The sequence below is a fragment of the Ascidia mentula genome, chromosome 5 (assembly GCF_947561715.1).
Source record: "Ascidia mentula chromosome 5, kaAscMent1.1, whole genome shotgun sequence".
Taxonomy (NCBI): domain Eukaryota; kingdom Metazoa; phylum Chordata; class Ascidiacea; order Phlebobranchia; family Ascidiidae; genus Ascidia; species Ascidia mentula.
Genome location: NC_138570.1, coordinates 4461894 through 4479999, shown reverse-complemented (window position 1 = coordinate 4479999; position 18106 = coordinate 4461894). Strand labels below are relative to the sequence as shown.

The window sequence follows — 18106 nt, the reverse complement described above, 5'->3', positions numbered from 1 at the left end:
CTGTCAACTGGTAGTGATTAAAAATGGACAAGTTGTATGAAGGTAAATTAAATTACAGCAAATAGCAAACTTCTTGACTGTAGCACAGAAGAAAGATTACAAGTTAGAAGAAAAAACACCAGCTCAGTACAGTTGGGACAATTTAAAGGAAGATACAATAACAGTTTACAATGTTAAACATAACGCAGTTGTGTATTTAACTATTCGCGGTATGATGCAGGCCAGTATCACTACCTGAAGCTTATTCAAAGCATGAAAATAAATTACATGGTTTGTTGATAGTGGTCTGAAATTGATTGGGTTCATTGAATTAAGAGTTCCAGTTACAACATATTCAGGAACTGTGCTCAGAGTCTTGATAGCAAAGCACTGCAGGGAGCACGTACAAAAAGAAGAAAAAAATGGAAAACCCATTCACATGGCATGCACAAATGTAAAAGAGATGTTGAAAATATTTTTTTAACGAAATGCAAATTGCTATCTTCTCATCATTTCAAGTTGCATCTGTTCCAGCTTCTTTTTTAGCTGATCCATATCTCTTTCTCTCTACAGTGAAATTTGTGCGACATTTTGATATTTATATGAGAGAAAATAAGTAAATAGTCTACAGTATAAAAATTACAACTAGCACATTCATTTTGTCCCAACCAAAGTGAAATATAGATCATATATTTGCAACCAGATAACACAACACAAAGAACCTACCTCAAACAACAAATTTCTGTGTTTTTGATTTTGTTCGTGAAGTTTTGACCTGTCATCGCGTTCAATCAGGAAATCAGATTTATAAACATCAGCCTACAAAACACATGTGATTTGAAATGTTAATTTTTTATAAAACAAGTTGACCTACTGACAAAAACTTCCCAACACAAATTTGGATTTATTTTCAAGCTGCACTTATTTCAGCACAAGGCCTAACCATCTATTGCTTATGCCAGTGTTGAAAACTATGGTACACCAAAACAGAAACAAATCACTAGTTTCCTAATTCTTGTGTAGTAAACACAAGTAAGAATGAAAAGATATTAAAAACAGTTTGTAAAACAACAACAGTAAATAAAAAGGACCAGGTAGAAAAGGCCAAAACAACAACATGTCACTTTAATAATGTTTAACAGTCTCTGAAAAGGCCATCAGTTAAAGAAACATTTAAATTTCCTACCTGCGCTTTGAAGAATTCCATATCTTCTTGACTCTTTTTCAATTTTGCTTCAGCTTGTCGTTTCTCTGTTTTGCACCTCTCCTCGAGATCCTTAAGTTCACGATCTTTCTTCTGAAGAGATTCGTCAGCACACAGTAGTCTTGAATACATTTCGTCAAGATTTTGCTGTCAAAGAAGTTTCAAAAATATTGCCAGTACTTTCGAAGGCAATGCACATTAAAACACTAATTTACAGCCAAAACTGTTTGTATGGTGAAAAAGGGCTAACACTTTTTTTGTTTTCTGAACATTAATTTTATCAATCCCACGGCTAGGAAAACTTTTTAATGCCACCACGTAACACATGTACTTGGTTAAATGAAATGTTGTTAACAGACATGGTCATATGCTGCATAACATTCTTACCAGTTGTTAATTTGGTTCATAAAGTATCATAAGCAGACCATATTATGAAAAGTTTTTTTTGCATGGCATTTTCAAAAATATGGCATATCTTGGTTAATTTGGTAGTTCTTCAAGTATATGAATGCCAAAAACATAAAACAACATGTATGCAGTAATTACACAAAACATCTTCATAAACTATTTTTAAATTTTTCAACATAAAAACATGCAAAAAGACAAACCAAGCTATGTTGGGATTTCAGCTGTTCATTTTCGACCCTTAAACAGTCATATTCTAAGAAGAGGTGCTCGAAGCTGTTAGATTTATCGCTGTACTGACTTTGAAGCTTTTGCAGTTCACTTTCAAGGCGATTCTACAAATCAAACCATATTAATTAACCATAAAATTACACTTGATAAGCATGCGAATGTGCAAACAAGTGCAAATAAATAGACAAACGTTCAAAGATGATATTGTCACAGTTTTGTTTATTTCAAGATGGCAGGTTCTAACATTCCTATACTGGGTGCCAACAGCATGTACAAGTACCTGGACAGTTTGTTTTTCTTTCTTGACTTTTGCAATGGTGTCTTTTATTCCCGATAGGCGCGTTTGCAAGTCTTTATTTCTGCAAACGAAGAAACTGTCACAGGCAAATTGTGGCTTTAATTCCGGTTTTCACATACCGACATTGTTTCAAAAGGAAAGAGTATTGTGGGCATGCAAAAGAAGACCAGAAGGCTTGGAAACAGAAAATAAACTCTGCTTACTCAATTTTTAGTTTTTCTGCTGCTGCATTGCTTTGCTTTAGTTTCGTCTCGTACGATTTGGACTCCTCTAGCACATTGAGCAGCTGCGCTGTTAGCTCCTGAGAAGTTAACGGCAATGTATTTAAATAAGTATGGTGTTTTTTGTTATATTTAAAATTCAGCGATGCAACAAAATGTAAATTAAGATGACAAAGTTTCAATCTAATACCCACCTTATTTCTAGTTTCGAGGTCTTGTTTTATTGGCAAAACTCGTTCTCTTTCCGTCAGAAGTGCTTGATTTCTGTTTTATTTTGAGAAAAACAAAGTTCACTTAGGCTGAAAAGTTAGTATAATAAAATTATTGATGAGCCATATTGCAGCAATAAAACATCACTAGTAATTAATTTAAATAAGTAACTTAATATCAGTTATATATGCAAACAAATATTTATTGAACATACACTCTTTTCAATTCTTGGGCGTCTGATTCATATTTGTGAAAGATATTCTGGTTTGAGTGTACCATGCGTTGTAATTGCTGATTGGCTTTTTCCACATTTTCTTTTTCTTTTTCCAGTTCATCTTTTTCACTCAGTGACACCTGAGATAAAACAGCACAACTGTAGTGAGGTGTGTGAATTGCGAAAGATCCCCTTAATTTGGGAAAGCCCACCCGAGTATATTGCAATGAAAATTATTCTACTGAGCTTGGCATCATATTATATATAATATACACAGTGGCACATTTTGGCACATTGTTTTAAGGGGTGTGAAAGTGCGATTGAGAACGAACACTAGGTTCGTCTCTGCAGTTTCTTTGTTTATCGTGTGCGCTCACGCCAGGATGACCTCTTATAAAACAATGGTTTGTCGTTGCCTTTGGTCAATAACTCACCAACAATACCATTTTTGAAAACTCGTGAACAGTAGCGTTTTTGATCTTATAAGTTAATATTTCTGCTACAATTTCCTTACAGAGGCCTGCACGCTGAAGAGTTACAATTGTTTGACAAGATTCTACCGATGTTTTTAATATATTTCGTAAATATTTATCACCTATCGCTGATACATCGATGTATTGAGTGGTGCAAGACCACAGCCTGGACCATTGCAGATTTGTATAATTAGTCAAAGGTTAAAAACGATCACATCACAATACTTTAGTCGAGGATACAGACACAATCGCATTGTTTCATCATGTAGGGTTTGTTTTTGAGTTTTTCATTAAACTTGGGACAACCGCATGTATGCAAAGGCAATTGAAAAGTCCTGGGTTTTTAAACTTGCACACATTTGCATACATACACAATATATATATGTATAAATATATGCTATGTTATTACACACACTTCGGTTAATAAATAAAATTACTCTAAATTAGGTTCATGTCACAGGGTCTATACAGAACACATTAGGTATTCTAAGTCTTGTTCTAAAAAAGTTTAGATACAGGCAGTAAGGCAGTATTGATACATAAGTGAATGCAAAACAATTTAAAAATAACAGAGCTTTGTGGTTAGTATATGACCAGTTGCATTTAGCTACAAAATCTCACCTTAAGCTGTTTTTCCAAGTTTTCTATGGTTGCCAATGTCTTCGAGTGAATATCATCAGGTAACAAGCCCAGATTTTCCTCTTCCAAACAATCCTCATTGTCACTACAACATCCAAAAAGCATGTTGCATGATCATGTCTTTTCTTCAAGTAAAATTTTATATAGCATTTTATCACCTTGATTTAGTTTTTGAACTAAGATGGATTTTCAGCTTGGTGTTTTCAGTCTCCAACATGACTTTGTCTTGTCGTAAATTAAACACCATTGTCCTGGCATTCTGGATAAAAATATTTGTGGAATGTGGCTCGGTGTAGTAATTTGTTGTTTGTGTAATGTGTTTAGCTTGACCCAACAATGTTTGACATATATAAAGTCTCATTGACTTGCTGTAACACAATTTTAGACTTATCACAATTCAATATTCTGGCCTATCTGAAACTTTCTGTCAGAAAAACATTTAAAATCATTTGCACTTCCAAGTTTGTCTGAGTTAAGTGAGTATTACTGTATTTGATTTTTTGCGTAATAAACCTTGTAATGCTGATGAATCTTAGTTGTCTCAATTTTCCAGTTATCTTTCCACTTCTGAAACTCGAAGAGCTTGGTTTGAAAACCTTGATTGTTTTGTCTGCTTAACAAAATACCAAGTAAGTGGAAAAAGTCTAAACACACATATATCATATTATGCCATTTGCCAACATATGTATAATATTTTGACACAGAAAAATATGTTATTCATGGGAAAGTGCTTGTTTGAATGAAAACTAAGTTACCAACGCAAAAGCTGATTTATCATCCATGTTACAAGCTTTGTACCACCTTTTCAAAGAGTTTAAAACAAAATTATTCAAGCAAGAAAGAACAAAATTAAAAATCAACCACACCTTATAGACTCTTTAAGCTCCCGATTGTTTTGGGCAATGGTCATCATCTGGTGAACCATATTGGTAATCATCATGGTGGGATTTCCGTAAGATGTCATCGTGCCATTACCTCCATTTTCATAATATTGTGATGACTAGAATGAAATAATATGAGGTTGAAAAACATAAATGGGAATTAAACTAGTATTCTAAAATTAAAAATTTAACTAATAAATCAACAGAAAATGAGTCTCCGTACTGTCATATATTCATTATGCCTAACCTAGTGCAAGCTAGGCGGTAAAATGAGTTTTGTAAGTATTTCCTTGATACAAGCTTGTTATTTTGAACCCCAGCTATCCAACACAAAACTTCTTCTTAAAACTTCTTTTTCTTGAAATAATGTTGATACACCGCAAAACCAATTATATTTATCATTGGTACATTTTCGCAAAAACACAATTTTTTTGCATTCTGGTAGTAAAATTAACAAAATCTTCTCATTAAATATGCAGCATATTCACCGAATTTCCATTGCTGTTATAGTTGTCAGTTGGTGGATTGACAATCATCACAGAAGACTGTCCATTTGGCAATCCTCCATTCTGAGGAGCATAAGCCATTTGCAGGAACCCCAATTAAAAACTAGTATAGGTTATCAGTTTTACTACTTAGCTATTGTTTGAACAAAAGTGATACTTAAACAAAACACATTTGTACTACCCCAATTAACCTCTAGTAGACCCACACCAAACCTGTAAACACGCCACGTGTTGTGACAATAACACAAAATATACCCTTGCTTGTTAACCACCAAAGGGCAAAATTTAGAAATGGCTGACTGGCCGACAGTACACGAATTAAACATTTACATCAAACCCCGACGTCCACAAAACGCAGTAGCCTAACTTGTTTTAGCATTAACATCAGATGGTGAACTTCCGCTAAAAGCGAACTGGGAATTTTCCCAACTCGCTATTGTTATCCTTTGTGACGTCACACTGAAAATCCCGAAAACAAGAGACAATTTCAAGACTTCCGGTTTCCAAGCGCCAAAGGCATGTAAGAACGCTTCTTTCTTTTCCATGTCAATGTAATGCCATAGGACACTTGCAAAAAAGATGGACTTTTTGCTGTTTATCTAAAAAAGGTAAAAAAAATGAAGATGCATTTTGAAGAACCGAACTCAAAAACCAAATGTTTTTTTTATCGCTTTATGTCACATCGCTGCAATGTTATGTCGGAATGATTTTTCAAAATTAAATTGTTGCTTGCTTTTTTTGGTTGAACCACAGTAAAAACAATCAAACACTTGGTGGTGCCTTCGTAGCCTAGCAACCCCACTATCTATGCTGTGCCTGATATAAAACGCGGTGAAGTTGCATGGTTGTAAAAACAAAAGTTTTTGCACCCTCTGAAAGAAAAGAAAGTTGAAAATTACCGTTGTTCAAATAAAAACAAATCGCCCACAGCAAGTATAACATGTCACAAGGGTGTAGCAGACGAAGAAACCCAAGTCGCCAAAACAACTCTTCAGAAAAGTTGGCTTATGTCTATCCAGTGCCGCCCGACAAGCTCAATTTATTTTCAAAACATGGATATGTGGAAAGACCGAAGACGGCGGCGGTGACTTATTTGGAACACATGTTGAGCAGAACGTCGTTGACCGCGCAAAAAGCTTCCCATGAAAATATTGAAGGTTGTGCTTATAGTGTGCACTCTGGCTCTGTCACTGTTATACCTACTTTAAATGTTTGCTGTAAGATTAACTCCACTTATAACAATCATTTTGGACTAAGTAAATATTGTCCAAAGGCATTACCAATGTTTTTTTTGCAGAAATTGGGAGACATGTGTACCAGCAAAAAGTAACGAAGTTTCAAGTAGAAAAGGAACATGCTGTGAAGCAAGCCATCAATCTGACCACACAACAGCTTCAAAGAAAATTTAAACAGGTGGGTTCCCATTCCGCTTATTTTTAAATGAAATCAGCAGAAAGAGGTGAAAAAATTGTCGCTTGCTTATTGGTTTAAATCAAAATATGAGTCACAAGTGTATTATATGTGACATATTTGCATTTAGTCATTTGGTCCAATTAATTTTTGCCTTTGTCTTATGTTATTTGCAATGATCATGACCAAAAGTTTGACAAAAAAAAACTGTTAGGAGCTGGAGGATAAGTTAAAACAAGCAAACATGGAGATGGAGCAAGCACTGGAAAGACAACAAATGTACTATGAGGAGATGGCAAGCAGAACAGAAACAAATCGTGATTTGCTTGAGAATGAACGAAGACAGCAGCTCATTTTGAGAATGAACAAGGAGAAAAAGGAAGCTCTCAAAGCACAATGGGAATTGGCTGAGAGGTATTTTGAATGTTCTATTACAGGTTATTTTGCCTTAATGGCCAAACTGATTTCATCTGTCAGCAGTTGACTGCAGCACGGGAAATTTGAAAGACCTCTAAACTAACAGCCTAAAAGTAGCACTGAAAACTTGTGACACCATGTACTCAAACAACACACATATGAAATATAGATGTGTGTGCAAGGTCAATAAAATGTATATTTTTTGCATGATTAAGGATAAAGGCGGAGGCTATCGAAGCTGCCCTTATTGAACAACACAAACGACTTCGGGCAGCATCAGCACTTGAACGTGAGGAGGCCATTGCCCAAGCTCTAAGGGTCGCCAAAGAGCGCTCCAATTCTAAAACCAAACAAGAGGTAGCGGGCGCCCAATATGAATGCCAGAACGTTGCAGAAAAGATGCTGGACCAGCAACGGAAGTTACACAAGGCCGAAATCAAACATTTGAATGAAAGGTAAGTGCTTTGCTAGTGTGCCCGTTGTGGTATTCGCATGTAGTGACGCTGAATCAATATAAGGTTTTGCGTGATTTTTTTCAGAGATGATTGAAAAACTATATAGCCAATGTTGAATCAAGACTGGTTTCTAAATTTGTCCCCGTAGAATTTTAATTATTTTTTAGTTTATGGCAGATTCGAACGTGAAATTAGTTTTCAAACCCTATTCAAATTTATAGGATTGCGCAACTGACGAGGGAATCCAAAACTTACCATGAGCACGAAAAAGCGGCGAAAAAGGACTTCGTCGGAATCGAGAACGACTACAGCAAATTTCTTGACCTCACGGAAGTTGCCCCATGTCACTCGGACTATCTGGTTTCACCACGTAAACATCTGCACGGGATCGCGTCGAGTCGTTTGAACCGTCATTCACAGACAAATCTGATAGCCTTGGAGCAAGATACAAGGACGATTCAAACCGACATTCAGATTTGCGCTAAACGGTGACCAAGACTGTGGCATTTCTGTCTTGTGTCGTTCGACTATATTGCGCCACAAAGTCTCATTGTTGATTTGCAGTATAGATGAATATTTCGTTATGTTGTGTGCAACTTGTTGCTGCTACTATCCTGTTTGTGATATCGCAATAGAACACACACCCTTTTGTGCTCGTGTGCAGGTTTCGGAAATATCTCAAGATTTGAATTTCAGAACGCGACAGACCTGCCTTGGTCTCAAACAAGCAGTTACCTGTACATTTGTTAAATAGCGTAGTGCTTATCAACCATACAGTCGCGAAACTTTCGTTACGTACATGCGCGGCGCGGCGCGGCGCGGTAGTTGAAGTAAAGTAATTTTTTTCGTAAACGTTGCAAAATATGAGAAACCAAGGCTAGGGCTTAACCAGAAATGCAACTTTTTCCTGCAGGTGAATATTTTTTATGTCGGTTGTGAGAAAACGGAAGTTAAGAAGCACCATAATAGATCATGTTGTACAACAGACAAAACCACATTTTTTTGGAAATTTATTGTACAGGCGAAATAAAGACAGTAGAAACAGTAAGACTTAGAAAGCGACCGACACTTTTGTGCTGACCAATGGGAGCAGTTCTTTGGTCTTGAGCTTCCAGTTGGCGATGTCTTTGGAAACTGACTGCCATAACTCACCATGGCGGGGTTCAGCATTCCCACAACGCCTCAAAATCTCCTGCTGTTTATCCTGCGGCCAAAGCGTCGTAAAAATTATTTATGTGGGTACATAAGCGACATAGGCGAACTTGGTGTAAACTAATTTTACTTACATAATGCTATTAATTCTGCAGTTCAATGTAAGTTTACTGGGCGTTTTTTAAGCTTTTTGGTAAAACATTGCAGTTTGGTGTAAGTTTGATGCGACCGTTTGCAAACTAGAGTGCAAACACTCATTGCCCACTATATGCTTACATGCAACATTCTGTCTAATTTCTCATAATTTCTGGACCGTGAGTCGAAAAATTTGCCCAGCCCAGCTTCGTAGAACAGGTAAGCCCAAACTCTGATTGATTAGAGCCATATGTAACACAACTAAGAAAAGGTTAGGGTTTTTACCTCGTTGCCGTGCGCCAACTCAAATCTGTAGAAGTAAGACCACGCATCTCCGAAGTCCTGGTCAATCTTAACCGTTCTCAGAAACCACTCACGTGCCTTCGTCAATTTTCGCTCGCTCCAGAATAACCTGTGTACGATGTACATGCTTGCAACTTGTGGTAACAAATTGTACAAAATAGTGCATTTTTTGGAGTATAATCAACCAGTAGTTGTTGGGTTTAAAATCACGATGCAAATCACATCATGTATCATGAAAACTTTATGCACAATTTTAGTTGCAACAAACAAGCGAACTATAATAGTTTTTGAATTATGGGCGCCCTAAAAACAAATAAAATAACGTAAACCAGCATATTCGTCTCAGAACTGTCTGTTCGTGTTTATACGCGTACACATGGGTTGTGTCTTTTTTCATATAACCTCAAAAAACATTTAAAACCTTATTCCTACCTAGCTATAGCAAGCAGAACGTGTCGGTCGTGCTCGCATTTCTTGAGCGCGTCGACACTCTTTGTCTTCCTCTGTGGTCTGGCTTCGATGAAGACCGCCTCGGCCCATAGAATACCGGATGAAGGGCATTCTTGTAGGGCACGGGCCATCAGACTGCTGGCAATATTCTTGATGTTAGCGTTCCATTCTAATCTTATGGAGGCTAACCTAAAAAGGAAAAATGTACCAAATATTATTCGCTTTTTGACGGGAACAGTTGGAATAGAGCCTGAATTACAAAACAATTTTCTCTTGCTGAAAAAAGGTCAAGGGAGCTATTTAGATTTAAAAAAAACGGCAAACAAGGGGGATTTTCATGTGCTCGCTTTTAGACACAGTTGGCAAAAGAATCATACACTCACCATAACTCGGGGTTCATGGGGTTTTTGAGTCTTGCCTTCTCCAACACCGCGCGGGCTTTCGTCAACGTTCCCTTCCTCTCCTCCAACTTACTGAGCAGAATCCAAAGTGGAATAGCGCGCGGACATTTTCCCAAACCCTGCACACAAAACGAAGAAATCAGATCATAAGTCAGTGCTGCAAAAACCCAACAGTATATTATTCAGTTTGTTTTGCGCTTTGCCGCTGATGTCTCCAAATATATTACTCACACAAGGAACTTTTCTGGGCCAAAACTAAATCAGCACTTGACGTTTGATTTCTAAAACTCGCTTTGCGTTTACTTACCGAGGTGTATGCCTCCCGCGATTTGATGACGTCACCAAGTTGTTCGGCGATCTGACCCTTCATCATCCACAGCTTGGCGAAATCTGGATATTTATGTGTGGCTTCATCTAACATACTTTGTGCCTCGTCGAGTCGGTTCAGGCACCACTCCAGTTTCACCGACTGCATAAAGTTGTAATGATAATTGTTTCGTGTATAAACTGCAGACAGGTGGACACTGTTTCGACCTAAAAGGTCTCATCAGTGCAGCTGGTGTGACTATAAGACGACTATGCTGACCAAACGGCCAAGCAAAGACTTCCATTTTGTGGTGACTATACAATCACCGTCATCCGTTGGGCACCAACAGTGGCCATCTGTCTGCAGCTTATACACAATTCATATTATTGTCTCCACATTGCTTATCAGATAATTGTTTCGTTTCGAATGTTACATTGTTATGTGTAGGCATGGCTATGTGTTTGCGAAGTGCTGAAACGTATAGGCCGTAGGCATTGGCATAGAATGTTCACGTTTAGTTAAGTGACTGATTCCCAGAATACATTTTGCAAAAGTCGTGAAAGTTCAAAACTATCTGAAATTGAATACATGAACGATTCGCGACAAGTTGTGTTTTGTGTTGTTTGGTCTTACCATTTTTTTCTTCTTTACAACCCGACACCGGGTCGTTTCTAAATATGCATGCGGACACGCAAAACCACTTACCTTCATCATAACTCGGGCAGTGCAGGCGTTGGCTCTAGCCTTGGCCAATAACTTTCTTGCTCTGTCGTGTTCGTTGTTCTCAGATTCAAGTTTAACGGCAGCCAACCAGATATCTTCCGAATTGGGGTTAGCTTGGAAGGCGTGGGCAAGAATGGATCTATGTTATTAAAATGTCGTTCTTAATTTTTACTTCTGTTGTCGCGTTGCCGGGTAAATCTGATCACGCGTTCTGAACCAAGGTTGAAATTTCCAAACAGAAACCTTTTTTAAATGCGGAAAATTGAACTTCGGTTTTCTACATTAGCGTGACCGTCTGTTGTGATAGCAATATTTGAAGGACAATCCGCAATTTAATTACACACCTTTGACCGAATTTTCACTTGTCAAATTTAAAAAACAGCTGGTGTTTTACCACCCGCAATATCCACAAAAAATCACGCAAGAGCAGAACATGGCATCGAACTTGCCAGTTACAAAACCATGCCGAAAAACGTAAAATGTATTTTACCGTGCGGCTGAAACGTCATTGGCCATCCACTTCGACTTGGCTCCCATTAGCCACAATACTTCGGCCTTCGGACAATGGGCCACCGCACGTTGCAACAGCGCCTCCAGCGACTCTCGTGTGCCGTGATTTTTTTCGAGGTAGGCGGCCCTCAGCCACACGCTTTTCTTGCTGTTTAGTGATGCAAAAATGAGGTGTTATACAGTCGGTTACTCACTTGTCCTACACAACACAACGCAAACCATTCCAGGTAATTAGTGTACGATAAACTGGTGGAAAATACCTAGAGCTTATCTTATTTCAATCATTGTTGAATTTGAAACCATGTCACTTGACAATACAAACTACGGAAACTTATACGGAAGCATATATTAAATTTGGTCGTACGGCTTAAACTTATTGATTACCCAGCTTAGGCTCACAAGGTAAATTTGGCGACAAGCAAAGTGAGGGTTTATTGTCATACAAGTGGCATCACTTTGCCTCACCTTGGCAGTGTGCTTAGAGCGTGGGCGTAGATAGCTCTGGAGCATTCGTAAGCACCATGCGAAATAGAACTCTCGGCGTCGTCCATCCACGTGTGTTTTCGGTCCTCGTCCTCGATACCAATACCTGTGTTTAAGATACGAGTTATGGAGGAACACGGTATAAAAAGTCGCCATTTTCAGCGGTCTTAGGGAAAGTGTGTTTAAGAGATGTGGCACTGCTTCTCAACGTTTTTTTGTTTGTTTGTGGGTTACTTTGATTCCGGAATTGATATTGCGCGCACATGTAGATATTTTTCGGTACGTTTGTCATCACGCCAAAGTAATGATAATGGTCAAACAAATCTACACAAAACAAGTAACAAAATTAATGTTTGAAAATAGTGTTGATTCCTTTTGTCTTAATTTTTAAATCCACAACATATTCGAACCAAAAAAACGGCCCACGGGTTAGAAATTGCCACATTAACACGTCGTTCACACGGGGTTTTGTCTGAAAACAGCACGGGCAAGCTCTTACACGAACCTATAACGTGTTTGATAATGCTCTGACAAGTGGAGATGCTTCCCGCCTTCTCCGTGTCCTCGGCATCTTGTATCCACTGTTCCCTGCAATTGAGAATAAAGATATTTCACGCCTATAGTGGGTAAGGGCACGCCTATAGTGGGTGTACTAAGGTCATTAATAAAACCCATCAAAAGGCGGAAAGAAATCGCAAACTGTCGCGTTAAGAACTTAATCAACGTCGTGTATAAGCGGTTTTGGATTGATAGTCATTTACAAAATACAGTATGACTCTAACGGCTTTTAGCAGTTTCTATCGTCAGCTCTGCACATTAAATGGTATATACTCATTTAAAAGCCCTTCCGTCTCTTTAAGTAATATTTGAAAAATAAGTTTGTTATTTTATATCTAACAAGAAGTTTACTACATGGCATACTCCATACTACGTTATAAATCACATCAGAATTGTCATGCTGCGATTTTGACGGCCAATGCAGATGAATAGACAACTTCTTCAACTTTGAAAGTGGGCATGCATTTTTAGTACCCGCTGCGTAATGCACTCATTTTTTCATACGTTTTTCATAGCGCCGATAATTATTGACCGATAGGCACCTGTTTATATCCACCATGTTCGCTTTGAGCGATACGATGGAACGTTCGATGATCTTGTCGACCATCTTCATGTTGTCGTGAGCTTCCTCTAGTTTAGCGGCCGTGATCCAAATTTGCCGCTCGGTGGGGATGTGTTCTCTTGCTTTGTTCAATACCTGGAAGATACAAGCAAATAGGCTAATGAGGCTGAACGAGGGAATTTTGCATCAAAAATAACAGCTGCTGTAATGAATTGACGTTTATTATTTGAAGCATTTGCTGCTACACCAAACTGTACTTTCGTTACGTATACAGCGCGCGGACAACGTTAAGCACGGACCAAACTATTAGGTTTTGTTAAAATGTAACTGTACCTTTCTTGCGTTTTCGTAGGTCTCGAGTTTGGCCAGCGCCAACCACAGTTCCATGCTGTGCGGACAACACTCAACAGCTCGGGAGAGCATGATCCTCGCGTCCTCCGGATCCTCAAGCTCCACAGCTACCTTCCACAACCGCACAGAGTTTGGGATGTGCTCCAAAGCTAAAAGAGATAGAAAATGTATTGTTTCCTGCAGTATTTGCTGCCAAACAGAGACTAGTTTTGGCGTTAGAAGGTTAAAACTTATTGCTTTGGTTATGGATGTGTTAGCAGCACAATGGTGGCTGACACACAATCAAAGTTTCCTCAAACAAAAGGTCAACCAATGAAACATATAACATGTAGCCATATGGTTGGTTTTAACATCTAACATGATTAGTTGGTACCTTTTCGAAACACTCTTTTTTTGGCTTTGTCGTCAGTCTCAAGTGCTGCAGCTCTAATCCATATCCTTACAGATTGTGGGATCTGCACAATAGCATTGGCACAGACTGCTCTTGCTGCATCGCTGGGTTGCAACCTTGCGGCTTCAAGCCAAACATCCTCACTCTGTTGACAAAATGCTACATAATTGTTGTGATTGAATCCAAGAAACCATTACACATGACACTGAAGGCAGCTATTAAAGACCAATTAAATATGCATAATTTGTAATACAAACACAACACATACTACTGGTTAAGAAATTACTAAGTTTTAAAACACCTTTGAGTAAGAGCAGGTAAATTTTAAATTTTTCAAAATAAACTATGGAACATGCACCCTCATCACCACAACAAGCTAACCACAAATATTATCACCTTGGGGCACATTTCAGTTCCTTTCATGATGATGTTTCTGGCGATTTGTAGTTTTCCAGTGACCTCTTCAAGACGGGCAGAAGCAATCCACGCGGGTGGATGTTTGGGGTTGGTTTCTCTTACAGATTTGAGGAGAAGCCTCGCTTTCTTAATATCAGCTACGTCGCCTCCATATTGTGGAAGCATAGAGTGAAGGTCGGTGAGGTAACCTTTCGGGTCCACAACTGTTTGTCCACTGACAGAATCGGAAACCTTAAATATGATTTTTGTGAAAGGCAACTCAATAATTAAATTTAAAGTTATCATCACTTTATTGTGAGCTATACAAAAGCAATTCTGTGTGAAAACAACAACAATACAAATTCCATTTAATGTTATTGTGTGACAAAGTTTAACAATTTGACACAACAACTAAATTCCAACAACTGATTCAAAAACTCCTGCATGTTGCAGACCTAACGTGTCCTCACTGTGAGGATCTCACATAAGTAAATGAAAGTAAAAGTAAATATTTTTTTGAGTTAATTGAGCTTAACATCAACCAAACATTGTGTTTTTGGTAGAGAGTGTAACAAAAAGCACAAGCAAAAGGTGCTTGCCACACATACCTGACTCAATCTCATGTCCATGAGGGTGTTTCTCGCTTGGCCAATTTTCCTCATGTCCAGTTCTCCAGCAGGAGTTGACCAGCCAGGTGTTGCAGTGCCTGGAAAGGGGGTGTTTAAGCCAGATGCACCTGGAAATGGAGTGTTTATCCCTCCGAAATGTTGTTGCCTGTGTTAAAATGTAATGTGGTCACCAGACCTAACATGTAAATTTTCAGTTAATTGAATGCAGATAACCTAAACTAGCTGAGCAATTTTAATATATGATAAGTGAACTGCAGAGAGTGCAAATGTTTTAAACTATCAGGTTCTATCAGTGCAGCTAGCCATCAAATGCTTCCACATTATAGTAGTAAAAAAACACGAATTATAAGGAAACTAAGCACGTTGTAAAGAGTTAACACGAATCTGATGCTTTTACAATAGCATATATGACAAACCTTGCATCCAGACTGTTAACAGTCTCTCCTTGTTGGAGTCCACGGGCAAACAGACTGTCAGGTACTGGAGTGATCTTCTCCAGACGAGGATTCCTTTGTCTCTTGTTCCGTGCGTCGCCCACCTCAGGAATACTGGTCCAATCATCTTCAGTGATCTTTGAAGATTTAGTTGGTGTTTAAAATAAATGCCAACACCCAGTTTAATTAACTTGGACAGTAAAGAAATGTATATATGTAGGCAATTGGCTACAATAAAATGAAGCACTTTTTCGGTTGAACATGTCTTTTGGTTGCCATTCATACATTATTTGTGATGTTTTACCACATTTTTTGCAATGCTTTTTCGATTGACAAGTATTAGCCAATGGCCAAGAGATGTGCAGGCATGCTTACCACTGCAAGTTTTCTTTTTAAATCGGAAAACATTTGCTGAATTTTAGGTCGCTCCTCACGGAACTTTTCCAGCTCTTCCCTCTCACGCCTCTCCCTGTACTGCTTTCTGCGCTCATCCATCTTTCGATCCACAGTGGCATAGATCTGATCTGCTTCTTCGTCATCCTTCTCATAAGGTCCAGATGCAAAAAGATTACCAGCATAACCAGTAAACTGAAAAGCAAAAAAAGATCTCATTAGCAACTAAATTTAAGAGACCAAACAGCAACATTACCTCATCATAATTTGCATCATTCAGGTCCTCCTCTTCATCTTCAGTCTTCCGAGATGCTTTCATCTGGTCCCCAACTGTTCGTAGACCAGGTGGAGCATGGCGATCATCTGTGGGATCACTTACGTCACGAGCAGGTCCAATATCTGATCGCGTGGTGAAACCAGTGGCTCTGTTTTGATCAAACGTATATGACTACACTTTTATCAAGCAAACAATAGGTAAGCCAAAGTACACACCCACGACCAAGACCTGGTACATATCCTGGGGGAGCAGCTTGCCCAAGCCAGGGCTTCTTTTTCTTTTGAGACTGAACAACTCCTGTAATTTCAGCCATTTCGACAGTTTTGTGTCACTACACTATTCTATACACAACAAATTTTTGTCCATAGCAAGAAAGTATGACTGTCGATAAATCTAGAACAAAGATCAAAATTTATACGGCTGCAATGCAAAAAGTAAACTGAGTCCACATATGAATTGTAGCAAAAAAAACAATGATCCAAATACAAATGGTAATTGCCACCCTGCACGTATTTCAGTTGATTTACTGAGAAGCAGTTTATCAAAATTACTGCCTGACGGCAAAAGTGATAATTCACATAATTCGTGTTAGTATTACTGTGCGAATCAGCAAACAAATAAATACACCAACAGGAGTGTTTCGCTCAATATGATAGGGATGGACACCACAAGCGGCAGAATAGGCATGTAAAAGATAAAGCTATAATAATATCACAAGTCAACCATACAACGATTCACCTAAAATGTACATATATAGGGCTTCAATAAAATACTCGGTACTTCGCCAAATTAAATAAATACAAAAGTTTGGAAAAAAATGTGAACTAAAACACAAGAAAGTTTGTAGTCTTTATAGGCAGCAAAACTAACATACTTGTGCCAAAGAGCATGAGAAAAGTTTATTTGCACTTATCGAGAAGAAGAGCAAGTCAAATCCCCCATCTCTGCTTACATTTAGCAAATTTCCTAAAAGAAGTCAGCAGAGTGTCATATGACAAATTACAATGTGAAGGTAGATTTGTAAACTCAGTTAGTCGCAATGACCAGGGATTAAACCCATGAAACGTAAAGAGATTGCCGAATACGACAAGCAAACAAGGGTCAGGCAAAGACCCTTTTGCTTCTTCGAGAATCTCTGAAAACTTGTCGGGATTCATTGTTCGCTGAAGGGAAACACTGCCCTTCATTTGCCTGCATGTGTTTTCGACATGAGTCATGAAAAATCTCTTACTGGTCTTTGGTGAAGTAATAATGACATTGCACGTGCCCATGTTTTCGGCTTTGCTCATTCCAGAATGAAAAACACATTCCGGGCACTGTTTGTATTCTGGATTTTGGCACTTTTTCTTAAAACTTTGCTCAATGGTTGTCAAATCATCTTCAAGGCGACCTCTCTGATCGGCAATTGTAACATTGCTAACTCCCAGCAGGAAAGACCAAACAATCATGTTTACGATACTCTCTAGGTCATTTTCTTCATCGTCAATGATAAACCCGATGTGTTTGGGGATTTTGGGCAGATTAAGAGCGTCTTCGGTGATTTTGCTGCAGTCAACTGCAGTTGTATTTGATTTGATGCTCTTGAGATATCCGAGCCATCCAGCATTGCGTGTATTCAATACATTTTGCAGTATGTAAAGAAAAACGCGTAAAAAGGAAAATAAGAACGATTCGGCTTGTGTAAGTCCGCTCACAACCGTTTTTCTCACAGTTCTGTCCCATCCGTACATATCCATTTGTGGAGAGCGTTAGGAATAGTCGACGCAGCTATAAGTACGAAAGTTCAAGAATGAGCCACGGTCCGCAAACCATCGTCGACCAAACGTCGCGCCACGTAAAAATTTCCAACTTGCCGCACACACCATGAAGTGGATCAAAACTGTTATGTTGCCCGCAATATTTCTTACAATCACAAATATTGCTCAGTTGCCATACCATATTCATATTCGCACTAAGTTAGGCAAATTTTTTAGGATATAATTCTTCAAAGTCATTTTGGAAATTAAATATTCATTTTGCAGCCTTTCTTAAAATCTTGCTTAAATACATTTTTTCTTCGTGAAACGTTTTGCGTAGGCAGGCATGACATGATCGAATGGTAAGCGCAC

The 18106-nt window shown here is 38.5% G+C and overlaps 4 protein-coding genes across 5 annotated transcripts; 1 reads left to right on the top strand and 3 right to left on the bottom strand.

Annotated features, from left to right (window-relative positions):
* Positions 1-38: 38 nt before the first annotated feature.
* LOC145902631 (uncharacterized) lies at positions 39-5570 on the bottom strand. Of its 2 annotated transcripts, none has more exons than XM_082990674.1 (13): positions 5244-5570; positions 4741-4874; positions 4388-4487; positions 4033-4133; positions 3857-3959; positions 2763-2902; positions 2533-2602; positions 2321-2418; positions 2100-2178; positions 1792-1923; positions 1166-1330; positions 706-798; positions 39-546 (listed from the first exon to the last, which is right to left on the bottom strand). In XM_082990674.1, the coding sequence occupies exons 1-13, from the start codon at positions 5340-5342 to the stop codon at positions 478-480; spliced, it is 1383 nt and encodes a 460-aa protein (XP_082846800.1). In that variant the 5' UTR covers positions 5343-5570; the 3' UTR covers positions 39-477. The 2 variants fall into 2 exon arrangements, with proteins under 2 accessions (XP_082846800.1, XP_082846801.1); XM_082990675.1 differs by having other exon boundaries at positions 4388-4484; positions 5244-5568.
* Positions 5571-6105: 535 nt separating this feature from the next.
* LOC145903435 (uncharacterized) lies at positions 6106-8141 on the top strand. Its single transcript, XM_082991518.1, has 5 exons — positions 6106-6418; positions 6559-6674; positions 6886-7085; positions 7304-7543; positions 7765-8141. Exons 1-5 carry the CDS (start codon positions 6202-6204, stop codon positions 8033-8035), a joined length of 1044 nt encoding a protein of 347 aa, XP_082847644.1. The 5' UTR covers positions 6106-6201; the 3' UTR covers positions 8036-8141.
* Positions 8142-8566: 425 nt separating this feature from the next.
* Positions 8567-16387, bottom strand: LOC145903945 (pre-mRNA-processing factor 6-like). The gene is made up of 18 exons (XM_082992141.1): positions 16214-16387; positions 15978-16146; positions 15704-15916; positions 15311-15465; positions 14874-15039; positions 14266-14517; positions 13852-14014; positions 13461-13627; positions 13108-13262; positions 12513-12595; positions 11990-12113; positions 11505-11672; positions 10997-11153; positions 10292-10453; positions 9967-10103; positions 9566-9772; positions 9116-9242; positions 8567-8747 (listed from the first exon to the last, which is right to left on the bottom strand). The coding sequence occupies exons 1-18, from the start codon at positions 16309-16311 to the stop codon at positions 8595-8597; spliced, it is 2856 nt and encodes a 951-aa protein (XP_082848267.1). The 5' UTR covers positions 16312-16387; the 3' UTR covers positions 8567-8594.
* A 3-nt stretch (positions 16388-16390) lies between these two features.
* On the bottom strand, positions 16391-17810 carry LOC145903946 (dehydrodolichyl diphosphate synthase complex subunit nus1-like). The gene has a single exon (XM_082992142.1). It carries the CDS (start codon positions 17732-17734, stop codon positions 16928-16930), a length of 807 nt encoding a protein of 268 aa, XP_082848268.1. The 5' UTR covers positions 17735-17810; the 3' UTR covers positions 16391-16927.
* Positions 17811-18106: the final 296 nt, after the last annotated feature.

Bases quoted from the DNA above. Each gene is read 5' to 3' on its own strand.
- LOC145902631 (XM_082990674.1), bottom strand. From the start codon at position 5,342: ATGGCTTATGCTCCTCAGAATGGAGGATTGCCAAATGGACAGTCTTCT. The intron at 4,134-4,387 runs GTTTATTACGCA...ATTTTTATCCAG, and splicing joins AGATTCATCAGCATTACAAG to AATGCCAGGACAATGGTGTT. The intron at 2,903-3,856 runs GTGAGATTTTGT...GTTTTATCTCAG, and splicing joins ACTTGGAAAAACAGCTTAAG to GTGTCACTGAGTGAAAAAGA.
- LOC145903435 (XM_082991518.1), top strand. From the start codon at position 6,202: ATGTCACAAGGGTGTAGCAGACGAAGAAACCCAAGTCGCCAAAACAAC. The intron at 6,419-6,558 runs GTTGTGCTTATA...TTTTTTTTGCAG, and splicing joins TTCCCATGAAAATATTGAAG to AAATTGGGAGACATGTGTAC. The intron at 7,086-7,303 runs GTATTTTGAATG...TGCATGATTAAG, and splicing joins CAATGGGAATTGGCTGAGAG to GATAAAGGCGGAGGCTATCG.
- LOC145903945 (XM_082992141.1), bottom strand. From the start codon at position 16,311: ATGGCTGAAATTACAGGAGTTGTTCAGTCTCAAAAGAAAAAGAAGCCC. The intron at 14,015-14,265 runs GTGATAATATTT...TTTTGTCAACAG, and splicing joins GAACTGAAATGTGCCCCAAG to AGTGAGGATGTTTGGCTTGA. The intron at 9,243-9,565 runs GTAGGAATAAGG...CATCGTACACAG, and splicing joins GTTCTGCTTGCTATAGCTAG to GTTATTCTGGAGCGAGCGAA.
- LOC145903946 (XM_082992142.1), bottom strand. From the start codon at position 17,734: ATGGATATGTACGGATGGGACAGAACTGTGAGAAAAACGGTTGTGAGC.